Source organism: Hyperolius riggenbachi, chromosome 6 (genome assembly GCF_040937935.1).
Source record: "Hyperolius riggenbachi isolate aHypRig1 chromosome 6, aHypRig1.pri, whole genome shotgun sequence".
NCBI lineage: Eukaryota > Metazoa > Chordata > Amphibia > Anura > Hyperoliidae > Hyperolius > Hyperolius riggenbachi.
The window spans coordinates 383,002,937-383,024,355 of NC_090651.1; the positions used below are offsets into that span (position 1 = coordinate 383,002,937).

The window sequence follows — 21,419 nt, forward strand, 5'->3', positions numbered from 1 at the left end:
TTGTCAGATAAGGGATGGTTCCCCAGCTACCCAGCCTAATAGGGGGAGGGATCTGCAGGAATAATGTGGAATTTCCAAGGAAGTTGCCTTCAAGATTCACTGTGCACCAGAATTCCCCCGGGGGTAAGGCCGAAATTTTAGGATACTGTCTATAACAATATTTTCATTATTTCTTCATCTTTATCTGACTTAGAATAATAAATATGTTAAAATGCTGGTAAAAAAAAACAACTACAAAATATTGTCTATAACAATAAAAACAAAAATCTATAGTAACAGTCGTAATAAGCATAGTACAACATTGGTAAATATTACAGATGTATTACTACAACTACACCTAACCCTACTCTCACACAGAACCCTCCCTCTACCGATACCTAATTCTAAGACCTACCCGGTGGTGCCTAACCCTAACCCCCCCCCCCCCATTCCTGGTGCCTAACACCAAAACCCTCTTCTTGACGTCTAATCCTGTAAATCACTTTAATACAAAAAGAAATACATTTCTAAGATAAAGTTCCAAACGAGATGTCACGATATTATAATTCTCAAAAATAATTTAAAAATGATATTTATCAAAACAAAACATTTGGGTTGGACGGGCCCAGCCCCCGCTATTTATTGGATGCCCAAATTTCTTCTTTGCTGCCCAATACCAGATATTTTGCATTAGGGTCTATGGGGCGCCCAAATAGTCCATTAGCCCCAGGCGCCCAAATTTCCTTATTTCCCCCCTCCCCTTTAGTTTCTAAGTAAATAAACAGAGGAACACCAAGAGCCCCAATAGTGTAGTATGTATTGACAAAGGGGGTAATGACACAAAGTAATAGTTGTTATACCCACAAGTCAGGGTCACCAATAGGCAACCACTGTAAAGGCAGGTGGGGAGATTATCCTGACCCCACTCAGGAATAAGAAGTCGCTCTCTGTAGATAGTAGAAAAGGGTCGCAACCCTTCACCCAGGGTGGATACAATGTTATATAAGAGAGAACAGAGGCGCCAAAAGGATAAAAGGGGTTTTAAACGAGCTTAAAAGCCAAAACTTGGTAATTAGAGGAGGCAGTGGTGGACTTACCCCCTCCAAGCAGACACAACACGACTGTACATTCAGTCTATTTATTAACGAACTCCAGATAAAACAAAGCAACGCGTTTCACGGGTCAGCGCACGCTTCCTCAGGCAATAGAAAAAGGAGTTACAGCATCTAGCCTCAGAGGCGCTGAGTGTCGTTTGTTTTGCTAGATGCTGTAACTCCTTTTTCTATTGCCTGAGGAAGCGAACACTGACCCATGAAACGCGTTGCTTTGTTTTATCTGGAGTTCGTTAATAAATATACTGAATGTACAGTCGTGTTGTGTCTGCTTGGAGGAGGTAAGTCCACCACTGCCTCCTCTAATTACCAAGTTTTGGCTTTTAAGCTCGTTTAAAACCCCTTTTATCCTTTTGGCGCCTCTGTTCTCTCTTATATAATTTAGTTTCTAAGTGATCACCATTACTTTATTGATGAGGGTTTTGTAGGTGTAGGTGGTACCACACTTTCAGCTCCAAATAATTTAGTTTTCTAATCGGCAAAGAAAGTCATCAGTCCTGATCATACATTTTAAGAGAACCTGAAATAAGAGGTACTAGCCGTCCCGCGTCGTAGCATACGCCGCATCTTCTATCTATCTATCTAATAGAGTACGTGCCTCAACCTTGAAGCAAGAAGGATAAAGGTGGGTACACACATCAGATAAAAGTCTTTGGAAAAATGAAAGATCACAGACCAATTTTACCCCCTCCCATGTAGTATGAGAGCCACACCTACACAGTCTATTCTATGGAGCTGCACTCCCCATCAGACAGAAATCTTACCCCCTTCCATGTAGTATGAGAGCCACACCTACACAGTCTATTCTATGGAGCTGCACTCCCCATCAGACAGAAATCTTACCCCCTTCCATGTAGTATGAGAGCCACACCTACACAGTCTATTCTATGGAGCTGCACTCCCCATCAGACAGAAATCTTACCCCCTTCCATGTAGTATGAGAGCCACACCTACACAGTCTATTCTATGGAGCTGCACTCCCCATCAGACAGAAATCTTACCCCCTTCCATGTAGTATGAGAGCCACACCTACACAGTCTATTCTATGGAGCTGAGCTCCCCATCAGACAGAAATCTTACCCCCTTCCATGTAGTACGAGAGCCACACCTACACAGTCTATTCTATGGAGCTGCCCTCCCCATCAGACAGAAATCTTACCCTCTTCCATGTAGTATGAGAGCCACACCTACACAGTCTATTCTATGGAGCTGCACTCCCCATCAGACAGAAATCTTACCCCCTTCCATGTAGTATGAGAGCCACACCTACACAGTCTATTCTATGGAGCTGCACTCCCCATCAGACAGAAATCTTACCCCCTTCCATGTAGTATCAGAGCCATACCTACACAGTCTATTCTATGGAGCTGCACTCCCCATCAGACAGAAATCTTACCACCCTTCCATGTAGTATGAGAGCCACACCTACACAGTCTATTCTATGGAGCTGCACTCCCCATCAGACAGAAATCTCACCCCCTTCCATGTAGTATGAGAGCCATACCTACACAGTCTATTCTATGGAGCTGCACTCCCCATCAGACAGAAATCTTACCCCCTTCCATGTAGTATGAGAGCCACACCTACACAGTCTATTCTATGGAGCTGCACTCCCCATCAGACAGAAATCTTACCCCCTTCCATGTAGTATGAGAGCCATACCTACACAGTCTATTCTATGGAGCTGAACTCCCCATCAGACAGAGATCTTACCCCCTTCCATGTAGTATGAGAGCCATACCTACACAGTCTATTCTATGGAGCTGCACTCCCCATCAGACAGAAATCTTACCTCCTTCCATGTAGTATGAGAGCCACACCTACACAGTCTATTCTATGGAGCTGCACTCCCCATCAGACAGAAATCTTACCCCCTTCCATGTAGTATGAGAGCCACACCTACACAGTCTATTCTATGGAGCTGCACTCCCCATCAGACAGAAATCTTACCCCCTTCCATGTAGTATGAGAGCCATACCTACACAGTCTATTCTATGGAACTGCACTCCCCATCAGACAGAAATCTTACCCCCTTCCATGTAGTATGAGAGCCATACCTACACAGTCTATTCTATGGAACTGCACTCCCCATCAGACAGAAATCTTACCCCCTTCCATGTAGTATGAGAGCCACACTCTATACAGTCTATTCTATGGAGCTGCACTCCCCATCAGACAGAAATCTTACCCCCTTCCATGTAGTATGAGAGCCACACCTACACAGTCTATGGAGCTGCACTCCCCATCAGACAGAAATCTTACCCCCTTCCATGTACTATGAGAGCCATACCTACACAGTCTATTCTATGGAGCTGCACTCCCCATCAGACAGAAATCTTACCCCCTTCCATGTAGTATGAGAGCCACACCTACACAGTCTATTCTATGGAGCTGCACTCCTCATCAGACAGAAATCTTACCCCCTTCCATGTAGTATGAGAGCCACACCTACACAGTCTATTCTATGGAGCTGCACTCCCCATCAGACAGAAATCTTACCCCCTTCCTGTAGTATAAGAGCCACACCTACACAGTCTATTCTATGGAGCTGCACTCCCCATCAGACAGAAATCTTACCACCTTACATGTAGTATGAGAGCCACACCTACACAGTCTATTCTATGGAGCTGCACTCCCCATCAGACAGAAATCTTACCCCCTTCCTGTAGTATAAGAGCCACACCTACACAGTCTATTCTATGGAGCTGCACTCCCCATCAGACAGAAATCTTACCCCCTTCCATGTACTATGAGAGCCATACCTACACAGTCTATTCTATGGAGCTGCACTCCCCATCAGACAGAAATCTTACCCCCTTCCATGTAGTATGAGAGCCACACCTACACAGTCTATTCTATGGAGCTGCACTCCTCATCAGACAGAAATCTTACCCCCTTCCATGTAGTATGAGAGCCACACCTACACAGTCTATTCTATGGAGCTGCACTCCCCATCAGATAGAGATCTTACCCCCTTCCATGTAGTATGAGAGCCACACCTACACAGTCTATTCTATGGAGCTGCACTCCTCATCAGACAGAAATCTTACCCCCTTCCATGTAGTATGAGAGCCACACCTACACAGTCTATTCTATGGAGCTGCACTCCCCATCAGACAGAAATCTTACCCCCTTCCATGTAGTATGAGAGCCACACCTACACAGTCTATTCTATGGAGCTGCACTCCCCATCAGACAGAAATCTTACCCCCTTCCATGTAGTATGAGAGCCACACCTACACAGTCTATTCTATGGAGCTGCACTCCCCATCAGATAGAGATCTTACCCCCTTCCATGTAGTATGAGAGCCACACCTACACAGTCTATTCTATGGAGCTGCACTCCTCATCAGACAGAAATCTTACCCCCTTCCATGTAGTATGAGAGCCACACCTACACAGTCTATTCTATGGAGCTGCACTCCCCATCAGACAGAAATCTTACCCCCTTCCATGTAGTATGAGAGCCATACCTACACAGTCTATTCTATGGAGCTGCACTCCCCATCAGACAGAGATCTTACCCCCTTCCATGTAGTATGAGAGCCACACCTACACAGTCTATTCTATGGAGCTGCACTCCCCATCAGACAGAAATCTTACCCCCTTCCATGTAGTATGAGAGCCATACCTACACAGTCTATTCTATGGAGCTGCACTCCCCATCAGACAGAAATCTTACCCCCTTCCATGTAGTATGAGAGCCACACCTATACAGTCTATTCTATGGAGCTGCACTCCCCATCAGACAGAAATCTTACCCCCTTCCATGTAGTATGAGAGCCACACCTACACAGTCTATTCTATGGAGCTGCACTCCCCATCAGATAGAGATCTTACCCCCTTCCATGTAGTATGAGAGCCACACCTACACAGTCTATTCTATGGAGCTGCACTCCCCATCAGACAGAAATCTTACCCCCTTCCATGTAGTATGAGAGCCATACCTACACAGTGTATTCTATGGAGCTGAACTCCACATCAGACAGAAATCTTACCCCCTTCCATGTAGTATGAGAGCCACACCTACACAGTCTATTCTATGGAGCTGCACTCCCCATCAGACAGAAATCTTACCACCCTTCATGTAGTATGAGAGCCATACCTACACAGTCTATTCTATGGAGCTGCACTCCCCATCAGACAGGAATCTTACCCCCTTCCACGTAGTATGAGAGCCATACTCTACACAGTCTATTCTATGGAGCTGCACTCCCCATCAGACAGGAATCTTACCCCCTTCCATGTAGTATGAGAGCCACACCTACACAGTCTATTCTATGGAGCTGCACTCCCCATCAGACAGAAATCTTACCCCCTTCCATGTAGTATGAGAGCCACACCTACACAGTCTATTCTATGGAGCTGCACTCCCCATCAGACAGAGATCTTACCTCCTTCCATGTAGTATGAGAGCCACACCTACACAGTCTATTCTATGGAGCTGCACTCCCCATCAGACAGAAATCTTACCCCCTTCCATGTAGTATGAGAGCCATACCTACACAGTCTGTTCTATGGAGCTGCACTCCCCATCAGACAGAAATATTACCCCCTTCCATGTAGTATGAGAGCCACAACTACACAGTCTATTCTATGGAGCTGCACTCCCCATCAGACAGAAATCTTACCACCTTCCATGTAGTATGAGAGCCACACCTACACAGTCTATTCTATGGAGCTGCACTCCCCATCAGACAGAAATCTTACCCCCTTCCATGTAGTATCAGAGCCATACCTACACAGTCTATTCTATGGAGCTGCACTCCCCATCAGACAGAAATCTTACCCCCTTCCATGTAGTATGAGAGCCACACCTACACAGTCTATTCTATGGAGCTGAACTCCCCATCAGACAGGAATCTTACCCCCTTCCATGTAGTATGAGAGCCACACCTACACAGTCTATTCTATGGAGCTGCACTCCCCATCAGACAGAAATCTTACCCCCTTCCATGTAGTATGAGAGCCACACCTACACAGTCTATTCTATGGAGCTGAACTCCCCATCAGACAGAAATCTTACCCCCTTCCATGTAGTATGAGAGCCACACCTACACAGTCTATTCTATGGAGCTGATCTCCCCATCAGACAGAAATCTTACCCCCTTCCATGTACTATGAGAGCCATACCTACACAGTCTATTCTATGGAGCTGCACTCCCCATCAGACAGAAATCTTACCCCCTTCCATGTAGTATGAGAGCCACACCTACACAGTCTATTCTATGGAGCTGCACTCCCCATCAGATAGAAATCTTACCCCCTTCCATGTAGTATGAGAGCCACACCTACACAGTCTATTCTATGGAGCTGCACTCCCCATCAGACAGAAATCTTACCCCCTTCCATGTAGTATGAGAGCCATACCTACACAGTCTGTTCTATGGAGCTGCACTCCCCATCAGACAGAGATCTTACCCCCTTCCATGTAGTATGAGAGCCATACCTACACAGTCTGTTCTATGGAGCTGCACTCCCCATCAGACAGAAATATTACCCCCTTACATGTAGTATGAGAGCCACAACTACACAGTCTATTCTATGGAGCTGCACTCCCCATCAGACAGAAATCTTACCACCTTCCATGTAGTATGAGAGCCACACCTACACAGTCTATTCTATGGAGCTGCACTCCCCATCAGACAGAAATCTTACCCCCTTCCATGTAGTATCAGAGCCATACCTACACAGTCTATTCTATGGAGCTGCACTCCCCATCAGACAGAAATCTTACCCCCTTCCATGTAGTATGAGAGCCACACCTACACAGTCTATTCTATGGAGCTGAACTCCCCATCAGACAGGAATCTTACCCCCTTCCATGTAGTATGAGAGCCACACCTACACAGTCTATTCTATGGAGCTGCACTCCCCATCAGACAGAAATCTTACCCCCTTCCATGTAGTATGAGAGCCACACCTACACAGTCTATTCTATGGAGCTGAACTCCCCATCAGACAGAAATCTTACCCCCTTCCATGTAGTATGAGAGCCACACCTACACAGTCTATTCTATGGAGCTGATCTCCCCATCAGACAGAAATCTTACCCCCTTCCATGTACTATGAGAGCCATACCTACACAGTCTATTCTATGGAGCTGCACTCCCCATCAGACAGAAATCTTACCCCCTTCCATGTAGTATGAGAGCCACACCTACACAGTCTATTCTATGGAGCTGCACTCCCCATCAGACAGAAATCTTACCCCCTTCCATGTAGTATGAGAGCCATACCTACACAGTCTATTCTATGGAGCTGCACTCCCCATCAGACAGAGATCTTACCCCCTTCCATGTAGTATGAGAGCCACACCTACACAGTCTATTCTATGGAGCTGCACTCCCCATTAGATAGAAATCTTACCCCCTTCCATGTAGTATCAGAGCCACACCTACACAGTCTATTCTATGGAGCTGCACTCCCCATTAGATAGAAATCTTACCCCCTTCCATGTAGTATCAGAGCCACACCTACACAGTCTATTCTATTGAGCTGCACTCCCCATCAGACAGAAATCTTACCACCCTCCATGTAGTATGAGAGCCACACCTACACAGTCTATTCTATGGAGCTGCACTCCCCATCAGACAGAAATCTTACCCCCTTCCATGTAGTATCAGAGCCACACCTACACAGTCTATTCTATTGAGCTGCACTCCCCATCAGACAGAAATCTTACCCCCTTCCATGTAGTATCAGAGCCACACCTACACAGTCTATTCTATTGAGCTGCACTCCCCATCAGATAGAAATATTTGCAAGATGCTGCACACAAAGTTGCTGTACACATTCAAAAGATCATTATCTGCAAAAGATCCGTTCCTGCAAAAGATCAGTACCTACAAAATACATTCATAGTCTATATTTCCATGCGGATTATTGTGGACATTTTTCCGCATAAGGGCATAAGCATCTGCATACAATGAATTTTCGATGCTGGTCGAAAACACAAATATTTCTGAAGATTTTCGTGAAAATTCGCCAAAAAACGAAAACAGGATTTTCGATGCGAAAATGACTTAGGCGAAAATTCGCAAGCAACACTGCTACATGCTACATTAGCACTATCCAGGAGCGCCACAGGGAGGATTCCCAATGCCCCCTTTTTATACAACCGGAGGGACGGCGGGAACCAGAGCGGCACCCCGGAGGGGGAGGCTAGGTGCCGCAGGCGACCCCCCCCCCCCCCCAAGCGTGGCCAGCGCCAGGGAGAGCCGTCTGCACCCACCTCTCAATATTAAAAACAGGCACTTACCTTAACGTGCATTGCGTTCTGCTACATGCGCATTAATTTTCTCATGGAAAGCATTTTTTGCAGTTTGTATCCTTTGGAGGCAGGTGGTGGATGGCTTGCTCCGGTGGTGTGAGCCCTGGAGTGAGTTGTCTGCACCTGTCCTCCCCCCCTACCCCTCTGGAGTGCTGTATGTGAGCCAGCCCTGAGCTCTAAAGCTCGGGGTGACCCATGCTTCACTCCTTTCTCATGTGGTGCCCCCAAGTTAATGCGCATGTAGCAGAACGCAATGGACGTTAAGGTAAGTGCCTGTTTTTAATATTGGGAGGTGGGTGTGGACGGCTCTCCCCGACGCTGGCCACGCTTGGGGGGGGGGTCGCCTGCGCCTCCCCCTCCGGGGTGTCGCTGTGGTTCCCAGGCAGTGAGAGAGCCTGGGACCCTGTGGTCCCCCCGGTTGTATAAAAGGGGGGCATTGGGAATCCTCCCCGTGCTAATGTAGCATGTAGCAGTGTTGCTTGCGAATTTTCGCCTCGAAAATCCCGTTTTCGTTTTTTGGCGAATTTTTTAACGAAAATCTTCAGAAATATTTGCGTTTTCGACCAGCATCGAAAATTCATTGTATGCGGATGCTTATGCCCTTATGCGGAAAAATGTCCACAATAATATGCATGGAAATTCAATCTATGCGGACGTTTATACGGAAAAATGCCCGCAATAATGCGCAAGGAACTTCTCTGAATGCGGGCGCTAATGCCCTTATGTGGAAAATGTCCGCAATCATACGCAAGTAATGCGAAAATGACTGGCCTTAGGCGAAAATTAACGTGAAAAAATTAGATGGAAAATTTGCCTGTCAAAACGAAATTAGGCGAAAGTTCGGTAAAAATTTATCGAAACAAATTTTTGCATTTTCGCTCATCACTGGCATGTAGCAGGGCGACGGCTTTGCAGTATTGGTTTTTTGACCCTGCATAGTTTGGCATGCAAAAGCAGATGCATATTTGCATGAGCATTGCCTCATGAATAGCCAATTAGGCCAGATTTGCAAAGCCAGACTTGCTAGGGTAGGCCTCTTTTCCACGGACAGTTGATAGGCAGTAACATGCCTCTCAAACTTTTACAACTGCTCACTACTGCCTGGTAACAGCTTGCTGCTGCCTGGAAACTGCTTGTTGCTGCCTGGTATCTGCTTGCTGCTGCCTGGTAACTGCTTGCTGCTGCCTGGTAACTGCTTGCTGCTGCCTGGTAACTGCTTGCTGCTGCCTGGTAACTGCTTGCTGCTGCCTGGTAACTGCTTGCTGAGCACACAGCTCAACAGTCCGTGGAAAAGAAGCCTAAAACTTGGTGATTGAACACGCATACATTTTCTCATGCAAAGTACTTCTTCTTCTTGCTCGAAGGTTGAGGCACTTACTCTATTATATATATAGATATGGAGGCTGACATATTTATTTTCTATTGAACAATGCACATTGCCTGGCTGTTCTGGTGATCCTCAGCCTCCAACACTTTTCGAGAGGTGGGAGGCGGTCAGCAGGCCATGCTCCAAAGTTCCAAAACAAATAAAAAAATGCAGAGACAGCCAAGAGTGGAAAAATTAATTTAGGCACAGAGCGCACCTGATCATTTGGGCGCCACCACAGGCCACTGTACAAACTGCAACTCTGGCTTTCAGAATTAGCAATGGGGAGACAAGATGGCAACAGTGGATAGCAGGAAAGGAAAAATTGCAGCTTTTATGGAATTAGCAGTGGGGAGACAGAACAGCAACAATGCATAGCAGGGAAGGATAAATTACAGCTTTTATGTGTGCCAGAGTTCCCCTATGATATGGTCAAACTCCAGCCTTCCTTGTAATAGTATTTCATTGGAGTAGTTTGGTGGGTGGTTTCCGAAGTGGTGAGGCCCCTTGGCGCACTGCCTACATTGCCTTCCCCCTTGGGGTGTAATCTTTGGGTGATGGTCCCAGGTGGCGTGAGCACTGAGCACTTGAGGCCCTGTCTGTATTGCTGACCCCATTTGCAAGTTTTGGTAAAACTACCCCAGACAACCCACATTTCACTACCAACAACAACAAAATAAAATTCCATCAAGGGGCGTAATTACAGAGCACTAAGGCTGACCCCTGCCCCCCACATCCCCCTTTCATGGGGCAAACACCCCCCCAGCATCTAATCCCCAAGCCCGGAAGTACCCACACTTCTTTATTCCCTTTTCAACCAAGGCCCGCCTTCTGTGCTCCCCTGTATGCTGCTGCTTATCCTTCCTTGGACAGTCCCACAGTTTAGAGCAGCAGTTGTACTTGCAGTGGCATAGCAATAGGGGGTGCAGAGGTTGCGACCGCATTTGGGCCCTTGGGCCAGATGGGCCCATCCCTCAAATACAGTATTAGCTCTTTATTGGTCTTGTGCTGATAATATTCACATCTATAGTTGATTTGAATAGTAGTGATCATTAACACACAGTTTCCCAGCCCCTTCTTGCACCTCTGACACTGCGGTTGTTCTTGATTGGTTTTAGTGTGTTGTATCAATTGTTATCTATAGCAGGCTTGGGGGGCCCCAATGCTAAACTTGCACTGGGGCCCACAGCTTCTTAGCTACGCCACTGTGTACTTGGGTTATCTCTTCCACTGGCTGGTCCCTTCTGCTCTCACACTGCAGCCACTAGGTGTCTTCTGCCTCGCTTTTGACCTCGGTCTACCTGAACATCGTGAGACTTTATGGACTGTGCAGAATACCGAGAGTGGTGTGAAAACTCTGGGATTGCTCATTTTACAGCATGTGAGAATTAGCCCTAAGTTAGTCAATAAATATATTAAAAAAAGGTAAAGGTTGACTAGGCATGTGTTTGAGAAAAATCTTCCCAACCACTGCAAATGACATCTTATGTTAACCTCTCAGTTGCTCCGAGGAACATGACGACGAATGGCTTGGAATGTCCCAGCTGCTTTGAGAAAGGACTGAATGGCTGCATTGCCCAGAAGAAAAGTCTCTGCACAGGCATGGAAACAAAGTGCATCAAGTTTTCTGGCTACCTGGGTATCGAAGGTATGGAAAATCTCGTTCTCAGATAGGTTTGAATTTAATTCTTAGGGCTATGTCACACAGGTGGCTTTGCCACAGGCACTAGCCACTTCAACTAGTCTTGATATCTTAGTCGCTAGGTGCCGTCTTGCATTAGCAGCAACTATTGCCAAATTTCATCTATCTCCATTGAACATTAATCAAATAAAGGCTATCGGCCTTTTTGAGGAGCAACTTTGTCTTTGGAAATGGTTATTCATTATATGAGTCTACTTCTAGACAAGACCGACTGTATGAGCAGATTATATTATTACTATGGAAGGTCCTCCCTAAAAGCAAGAACAATTTGCATGTGCATTTTTTACAAATACACACAGGCTCTATATTATCTCAGGCAGGCCTTCTCAGAAGCCAAGCAACAAGCTCTCTTCCCTGACTCTTCCCTGACTCCCTCAACTCCTCATAGTCCTTTAATCCAAACCATTTTTTAAAGCTTTCAGCTTGTTACTCTGTCCTCCACCTTTTCTTCCTTGTCTCTGCATTTGGATGTTAGGAATAACTTCTCCTATAGCCTAGTTTTTGCATTCAAACACTAGCTTTCACCTCCCCTTTCACTGCTTTCTCTCAATTAACTGGAAGCACCCTCTATGACTTTATATCTAAATCCCATTGCACTTTCCCGCCCCTTGGTCTTATTTCTTCCCGCTTCATCCCGTCCCTCCCATCTTCCATTTTACCTGGCCTAACTTCTCTCATTAACCTTTTCATCTCCATACTCCTTTTCCAATCCATATCAATAAGCAAAAGGTAGGAATAGAACTACATCAAAGACGGACATAACCAAAATCACCATAACTATATTTTATTAGAAAATCACAGAAAATCATAATCCGAATCACACAGTGCTATTAAAAAGGACATTAATAATCGACAAGATGGCTGAGTCCATGTATCTCGATAGGGCAGGGTCCCACCATATTCAACAAAGTCTGTCAATAAGGGTCCAGGCACTGATATGCAGCAGAGTAAAACCAAAAGGCTGAAGTAATGAAGTCATTTATATGCTCAGCATGGGAAGGATTGTTCAACTACAGAGTCCTGTATCACAGATATAAGTATACATCCATTAGCTTGATAAGTGCAACTTCCATATGACAGTAGACTGCAGTGTTCTCTAACCCATTTTTTAGGCCACTTCAGTATTGCTTTAAGAAAGAACTTATGGATCCTATAGCTCCTCCCCCACTACAGTATATATCTACTCCAGTGACTAAACAGATACGTTTTTAGGGATATATCTATTTTATTCCTGAAAGAACTTAATGGTGATCATTATAATTGTACAAAAGTTTACTTGCTGCAAGAGAGGACTGGGCAACCATTTGGATTGTCCCTTCTGTGAGCGCTTGGGATAAACTCCCATTTTCACATCAAAATTTGCTTATTTAAAGAGGAACTCCATTGAAAATACCGTAATGAACAAAAGTGCTTTATTTTTACAATAAATATTTATACATCATTTGGTCAGTGTTTGCCCATTGTAAAATCTTTCCTCTCATTGATTTACACTCTGACATTTATCACATGGTGACATTTTTACTGCTGGCAGGTGATGTCAGTAGAAGTAGCTGCTGCTTGCTTTTTTAGCCATACAGAGCCCCCTGATGATGATCTGTTTGAGAAAAGGTAAAGATTTCTCATGGGAAAGGGGGTATCAGCTACTGATTGATGAGGTGCAATCCTTGGTCACGGTTTCTCTTAAATTTTTCATTTGACTCAATTTTTTTTTTTCAAAAATAGGTAATCGATTTTCCTAAAATTCACATTGTTGCAAAAATGAGAACTTTTTTTTAAACGTGTTTACTCATGCCCTTAACCTGTTGCCGCCCGCGTCACACCAATGGGCGTGGCCGCGGCGGCAGCCCCAGGGCCGTCTAACGCCAATTGGCGTGAAGTCCTGGGGCTGTGTTTTGCAGGTGATCGCGCGCAGGGTGCGCGCGCATCTCCTGCTTGGTGCGTGGAGCAGAGCTCCGCCTTCAGTCTCCGAGCGGCGGTTGCAGCTCGGGAGACTGTTAGAAGGCGTAATCACCGTCTATTTACATGTACAGCGTTGCGATCAGCAGCAGCGCTGTACTGGGGACAGCCCTGTGACACGGCTGTCCCCTCCTGAGCAGCAGAGGTGATCGGCTGTCATTGGCTGAAGCCTATGACAGCTGATCACGGGGATTGGCTAGCGGAGGGAGGGAGGGGGGTTTACACGTAATTTAAAAAAATGACATTTTTGAAAAAAAAAATCAAACAAACAAACACAAATAAACAAACATTGGGGGGGCGATCAGACCCCACCAACAGAGAGCTCTGTTGGTGGAGAGAAAAGGGGGGAACAGTGTAACAAGTGAACACAGTGTAACAAGTGAAAAGGCGCTCTGTGCTTCAGACACACACAGTTTAGAAAAGCTCATTAGAAGATGTTAATGTATAATAAAAAGCAGTTTGAATAAAATGCAATGGCAGCTTTCAGGGCAAGATAAACAACACTTTGGAAACTTGCAATTTGTAAACAGACAATAATATTTATGCACAAAAGCAATTATGATAACTGTATGAGTAATAAAACATAGCAAAACACATTTTTATTGAATTTTATGTCGAGTTTAAGACCACTTTAAGTCAGTTTATTTACATAATTCCCTGTGAGAGCACTGTTAGTGACTTACACTGAAAATCAGTAATGTTGACGTGTAAAAACATATTTTTACTTTTAAGAAATTCAAATATACAGGTTTGGTCCCACCCCTTTTAATTTTCAGTGGCCAAGGGAATATAGTGTTGGTTTACAAACTTGACATAAAAAAAATAAACAAACAGTAAAACGTGTGAGCAACCAGCATCACCTTGTAGTAATCTGAAAAAATTACGTTTTGTGACTGAAGAATGATTGTATTACGGTAATAAATTATGTATTGGATTCTTCTTAATGTCTTTTTTTTCTAGGCGATCCGGTAGCAGCTTCCTATCAAGGTTGTGCAACTCCAAGCTCCTGTCTGCCTTCGCCTCGGGCATCAACTAACCGACCCAAGGGCAGCAGACTAAGCTGCACTGAGGCTGAAGTGCACTGAGAAGGAAAAGCCTGGCTAAAATTGTCAAAGCATATTGTGAAATAATAACAATAAATGCTACCCAATTTCAAAAAGATATGGAGGCTGCCATCTTTATATTATTTTGCATGTAATCAGATCTTGTATTCATTTTATTTTGCTTGGAAAAACAGATCTATTTAAGTAACAAACTTCTATCACTCTACATTCCTTAAATGTGCATGCAGTATATGGTCAACTGTTGTCCAACAAAGCTGTCCATCCAACTCCCTGTTGTGGACAATTAAAGAGAATCTGTACTCTAAAATTCTTACAATAAAAAGCATACCATTCTATTCATTATGTTCTCCTGGGCCCCTCTGTGCTGTTTCTGCCACTCCCTGCTGCAATCCTGGCTTGTAATTAACAGTTTTAGGCAGTGTTTACAAACAAAAGCCTGGCTTTTAACCAGAGTATCATAGGCTGAAAACAGCTTACTGTGTGACTCATGCAGAGCTTGGAGAGGGTGTGTAAAGCTTCTGCCACAAGCAGTGCTGCACATTCCACACATTCCAGCCTGAGCCCGACAGAAACGACAGAGGAAAGAAGATAAGATGTATTACAGAGACAGTGCAACTAGAAAATGCTGCAGTAAGACAGACCACATTAGAACAGGCATAGGAACTTATAGGATAGAAGAAATAAGGCTCAAAATTTTGTTACAGAGTCTCTTTAAAACAGAGGTGGAGGTGCCCAGTGCATAATAGCCTAATAAAGCTGTTGATTTTATACATCAGAATCAGAGTCAATTTACTTCGCCAAGTAATTTGACATGGCAGTTTGTTAAAGCAGTAGGATCAGCCATACTGTGCCAGGGAAAAAGCACATATATAAGTAGATACATACTTGATCTACTTACATAACACATGTATTGTACTGTCCGCATTTTGATCTCAGTGAATATTATATAGCAAATGAAGAGAATTCTGTTCCTGGTGGGGGCCATGTCTTTTGCCCACAGTTTGAGGCTAAATACTTATGTAATTTCTTCCCTTAACTTTTTTTTCTTTTCCCCCTTTCGATCGCTGAGTCACCTCAGCCTTGCTTGTAAACACAAGTGAGCAGAGGATCATCTAATCACATAAGCTGCGCTCAATTGATCCTATGAGAAAAACAGTCCTCATACATATGACAATTGCCTCGGCGATAGTTCAGTTCAGCATCAGTACTTCTGCAGGGTGCAATCAAATACGCCACTTCAGTGAGACACCACCACCACACCCCAAGCAGAGGGCACTCACCGTATATATATATATATATGACCCTCTGTTAGATGGGTCACCAGCACACATGGCTGGCGACAGGCGACGTGGGTACAGAGCGGAACGCAGGGGAGACGGCGACCATACCAGCGCATATCAGCCCACCCAGCGGCCAACGATTGGGGTAAAGCCCAAAAAATCTGTGCTACAAAACCACAAATATACTTGTGAGTGCAAATTTCTATTATTAGTAAAAGTTTTTATGGTTTTACGCTATGGTGGTTCCGATGATGTCCTTTTGAGGTGTATTGACCCTATGAGGAGGTGATATCAGTGAACAGAAAGTGCTCAGGGAGGCAGGGGGCGGCCAGATGACCCCATAGGCGCTGGTGACCCATCTAACAGAGGGTCATATATATATATATATACGGTGAGTGCCCTCTGCTTGGGGTGTGGTGGTGTCTCACTGAAGTGGCGTATTTGATTGCAACCTGCAGAAGTACTGATGCTGAACTGAACTATCGCCGAGGCAATTGTCATATGTATGAAGACTGTTTTTCTCATAGGAACATTTGAACGCAGCTTATGTGATTAGATTGGACATTATTAGATTTTGGGCAGCGCACCACCAGTTAAAGAGACTCTGAAGCGACATTAAAAATCGCTTTTTACCTTATAATCAACATGAGCATGTCTGCCCCTGCTAAAACGCTGCTATCCCGCGGCTGAACGAGGGGTCTTTAACCCCCCAAATCCCCTCCGTGGTGCCCGGGATCGCTTCCTGTTTTGGCAGGGCTAATGGCCGCAGCCCTGCCTCTCAGCGCGTCTATCAGCGCTGATCGCCGCCTTTCCCCCGCCCCTCTCAGCCTTCCTTCACTGAGAGGGGCGGGGAGAGGCGGAGATCCGCCGGCTGACAGACGCGCATGGAGGCAGAGCTACAGCTGAAAGCTCTGCCTCCATGAGCAGCAAAATCTACGACCAAGTTGGTCGTGGATTTTGCAGGGGGTGATTTGAGGGGTAAAGACCCCTCGTTCAGCTGCGGGATAACGGTGTTTTAGCAGGGGCAGACATGCCCATGTTGATTATAAGGTAAAAAGCAATTTTTAATGTCGCTTCAGAGTCTCTTTAAAACATTTCAGTGTTTGATATCAGCACAGTAGTTGTATTTTTCTGAGCAGAGGATCATATTTCAGCAAGGCAGCTAGGGCAGGGAAATAAAGGGAAGAGGAGGAATATATTATTGATAAAAAGAACCCCCAGCATGCAACTGAATGGCAATGGCTATTAAAGGGCCTGTGCTCCTAAGGTATGTGATAATTCCAAACCATAACAGCAGAAAAGTTTTGAATGCAGGATTAGCTATTACTTAATACACTCAGACCAGTTGCTGTTAAACTTTGATTTTTATGGTGACAATCCAGCTTTAACAGACACAAACAAAAACAATACAAGGACAGACAGTATATATATTACAAGTCAAGGACAATGGCGTCAATTCACTAAGATCATGCTGGAGATAAGGCACAAGAAAACTTACCTCGTTTCCACCGCTCCCGCCGCCAATTGTTGGATGAATAAATGAGAACGAAGTTCCCATTCATTAATCTCCCCTCTAGGCCCCCATGATAGCAGGCATCAATGAGATGCCTTCGCCACTTCTGAAGTGTAACAGCCACGCATTACTTCCTATTTAGTGTACTTTTGTATGCTTATAGGCTATAATGTGCAAGGACATCTTGTGGCCAAGTAGTAAAATTACACCTACAGACTTCAGGACTAAACATTTTTTATTATGTATGGCAAGAGGGTATATTTTTATTAAATTATAAACTTGTAATGAGGGATGGATGCACCTTTATTTCCAAATAAAATATTGTCACCATACATTGCACTAGGGATGTAATTTAGGCCTCTTTTACAGTGGGACGTTAAAGTCGCTCATTATAAAAAATGATAATTCAGACTAACGCACAGAAATACAAAGTCTGTGCGACATTCACAGTGCACACGTTGCATTGTGTGTAACGTGTAGCAATATATAGAAAGTGCTGCATGCTGTGCGTTTAGCAATAAATTTGCTGCGTTGTGTGTTGCACATGCTCAGTAATGTTTTTGTTTTTTTTATGTAACGCATGCGCCGTTTTCGTTCCATCACTGTGCGACGAGCACGGTGCACCAAGAGACACATAACGCAGTGCAAAATAACGTCCAATTTCACAACCTACATGCGCTGCGTTAGGGGCACATTGTGCGACTTTAACGTCGCATCAAACGCAACGTCCCACTGTGAGAGAGGCCTTAAACGTTACATTAACCGAGACCAATGGGGAAATAAAATGTCTGGGTTTTAATTACAGTACTATGTATTATTTGAAAACTATAATGGTCCAAAACTGAGAAATAATGAATTTTTCATTTTTTTTCTTATTTTCCCTATTAAAACGTATTGATCATTTTGTTGTTATATGTAGTGATAAAGTTATTAGGTAATGAAAGGAACTAGCGCTGACAGGTGAAAATTCCTCTTGTCCATAAGGTGAAAACAACCCGCAGGCTGAAATGGTTAAACTAATAATAACCTCTCATTGGAGGATGCTCTGATCACAAGGCTGTGAGATTTTCTCCTTCCTGCTCTCTCTCTCGTATTTCTTCTCTGTGAAAGTCCTTGCAAATGGAAGGAAAACGGTTTTAGTCTCACAAAGGGTGATCCACCACACCCAGACTTGACACTCAACAGATGCTATGGAGACTTATATTTCTTGTAGAAACCACAACGTTCTTACAGTAGCAAAGCACAGAGCTTCGTTTCGGGCGGCCCTTCATCAGGCCCTTGTGACAAAAAATTCTAAAAAATTTAAACTGACATAACCAGAATTCAAATTCAAAAATATTTCATATATAAGTCACCTAAAGGAACCAAAAAGTGAAAGATTGGCTGATTACATGCAGATTACAGATAATCCAACAAACCCAACATCAGCCTGAATCAGATGAACAGATAAATATCCCCCGCTCTGGGAAATGGTCAAAACACATACAGTAAAATATAGAAGAACTCGAAGAGACATATATATATATATATATATATATATATATATACACATATACACAGAAAGGGTATGACTATAGTCACAGTGAGTAGCCAATATTGATAAGAGATGGGCAAAAAACAAACCTCATAAATCCAATCTGGAACAAAACTATGTTTGATAGGTATGCTTCACTTCTCACCTTTGCAACCTGGTAGCTACTAGGCTACTAGGCAGGAAAGTAGTCCATAACCCGCTAGTGGTGGTGGCCCACCATACCTTGCGGGGTGCTCTTGTAAAGACTGGTAGCTGCTTAGACTCTCTTCCCTGGGAGAGCCCACGCCACCTACTGGTGTCGGGATCAACAGTTTCCCACAAATCTTAACAGAGTCTTGGTAAACTGGGGGCCCCCCTGACAGACCATCCCCTTCCCTACAGCGACATTAAGGCCCCTTTGTTGATGCCAAATCCCCCCCCCCCAGGACCCCTACATCAACTGTAATCACCCCTCCCCCACCCAAAGTCTACTCCCAATTTAACTGTGGTATATGGGCTCCTGCAGAGTCTACAGCACTGTAGCGACTCACCTGTCTCAGCTGGCATGCTCCTCCCAGTCTTTGGCTGTGGGCTTCATCCACCACTGGCTGCATCATCTCTGTGATCTGTGGCATGTGATTGCGTAACGACATGCACCGGGCCATGGAGGAGAGGCACCCCTGGGAGGATGAAGACAGGAGTGGACGGAGCCACGAATTGACAGAGGAGCACACCAGCATTACCAAAGACTCTATGTGGCCCCCGAAGACCATAGTTATATTGCATGGAAACCTGTGGGAAGCAACTGCAAGCTCTGGGCCCTGGGGCAATTGCCCAGGTCGCCCGTATGATAGCACCGGCCCTGGTCAGCGGGAATACAAGAGAGGGATGGCACAGAGCAGTTACTGAGATTCATTGACACAAAAAGACCTTTACACGCTTCCCTGCCTAGCCATTATGTAATGATAATCCTGGTTGGGGTTTGGTTAGGCCCATCTTCAGTGTTTGGGCTGCAGACAAGTCAGTATGTAGCCGGGATCGATGAGACTTGCTGGGTATGCTGTTATCTGATATTGGCAGGCACTCTCCGTGATACAGCCGTGATGGGTCCACTTATTAAAATGAGCTGAAAGAGAGAGGTTACAATAATCTTTAGTTATCTATGTTACCATTATACATCATTCCAGGAATTTTATATTTGGGCGGAGGAACCCCACAAAGAATAATTTTGCGGGGCTGTTACTGTGTCACATTTTCCACCAACTTCCTATAAAACTTTCAAGAGCGTCATGAGAGATTATTCTACCTATGAGGTCCATGATGTACGAGACGGACTATCCACATGTCAAACTTATGACATGAACACTTGCATCTGTTGAATTATTTCCAAATATAACTATTATATTCTGTTTTCATTCTTTAAATATTTGTGACCTGCACTCCATTCAACCAACCCCCCCCCCCAGTGTTGTCAACCTTTCACGTTATTTTTTACTGACATACCTAAAAATTTACTGACAAAAGATTTTTTTTTACTGACAAAATCTCCTGAGCCGCGCGCCAAAGAATGGACGTGGTCACGCAACAGAATGTGGGCGTGGTCAAGGGTGGGGCCAAATATACATGATTTTAGTATTGCTGTAAAAGGTCTGCCAGGGAAGTTTGAGCTCTGCCATAGTGTTTTCCCCCCTTCCCCCAAAATACATGTAATCTTACAGCATTTCACCAAAGATCCACGTAATCTGGCAGAGGTTCTTTCAAAATACAGACAATACGGCAGTGGTTCCCAAAAAATAGATGTAATCTGGCAGCAGCAATTCCCCAACATACACATAATCTGGCAGCAGTTCCCCAAAATACATTTAATCTGACAGCAATGGTTCCCCAAAAATAGGTAGCCCCAGGTCTATAGGTGTCCCCAGAATAGGTGGCCAGGGGTATAGATGTCCCCAGAACAGGTAGCCAGGGGTATATGTGCCCAGTATATGTAGGCAGGGGTACAGGGCCGGTTCTAGACTGGCACATACAAGGGGGCAGTCAAATGGGTAGGGGGCAACATGTTCGAGGAAATTGGGCATGGCAAGTAAATGCACATAATGAGAGACAGCCTTTCACCAGTAAATGCACGTAATGACAGACAGCTTTTCACCAGTAAATGCATGTAATGAGAGACAGCTTTTCACCAGTAAATGCATGTAATGAAAGACAGCTTTTCACCAGTAAATGCACATAATGAGAGACAGCTTTTCACCAGTAAATGCACATAATAAGAGACAGCTTTTCACCAGTAAATGCACATAAGAGGCAGCTTTTCACCAGTATATTCACATATTAAGAGACAGCTTTTCACTAGTAAATGCACATAATAAGAGACAGCTTTTCACCAGTAAATGCACATAATAAGAGACAGCTTTTCACCAGTAAATGCACATAATAAGAGACAGCTTTTCACCAGTAAATGCACATAATAAGAGACAGCTTTTTACCAGTATATGCACATAATAAGAGACAGCTTTTCACCAGTAAATGCACATAATAAGAGACAGCTTTTCACCAGTAAATGCACATAATAAGAGACAGCTTTTCACCAGTAAATGCACATAATGGCAAACAGCCAGCGTCCTCAGTATATGTAGCCAGGGATATATGTCCCCAGTATAT

At 44.5% G+C, this 21,419-nt stretch overlaps 2 protein-coding genes across 2 annotated transcripts in view; one reads left to right on the forward strand and one right to left on the reverse strand.

The window, feature by feature from the left end:
• The window catches only part of LOC137523109 (phospholipase A2 inhibitor gamma subunit B-like), a 29,292-nt gene extending 14,763 nt beyond the window's left edge, over positions 1-14,529 (forward strand). Inside the window, exons 4-5 of the mRNA XM_068243328.1 lie at positions 11,232-11,378; positions 14,349-14,529. Coding sequence (XP_068099429.1) covers positions 11,232-11,378; positions 14,349-14,473 — 272 coding nt within the window. The 3' untranslated portion in view covers positions 14,474-14,529. The remainder of the gene's footprint in view (positions 1-11,231; positions 11,379-14,348) is intronic.
• A 4,709-nt stretch (positions 14,530-19,238) lies between these two features.
• LOC137521981 (phospholipase A2 inhibitor and Ly6/PLAUR domain-containing protein-like) overlaps positions 19,239-21,419 on the reverse strand; it is a 30,476-nt gene continuing 28,295 nt past the window's right edge. Inside the window, exon 5 of the mRNA XM_068241966.1 lies at positions 19,239-19,884. Coding sequence (XP_068098067.1) covers positions 19,757-19,884 — 128 coding nt within the window. The 3' untranslated portion in view covers positions 19,239-19,756. The remainder of the gene's footprint in view (positions 19,885-21,419) is intronic.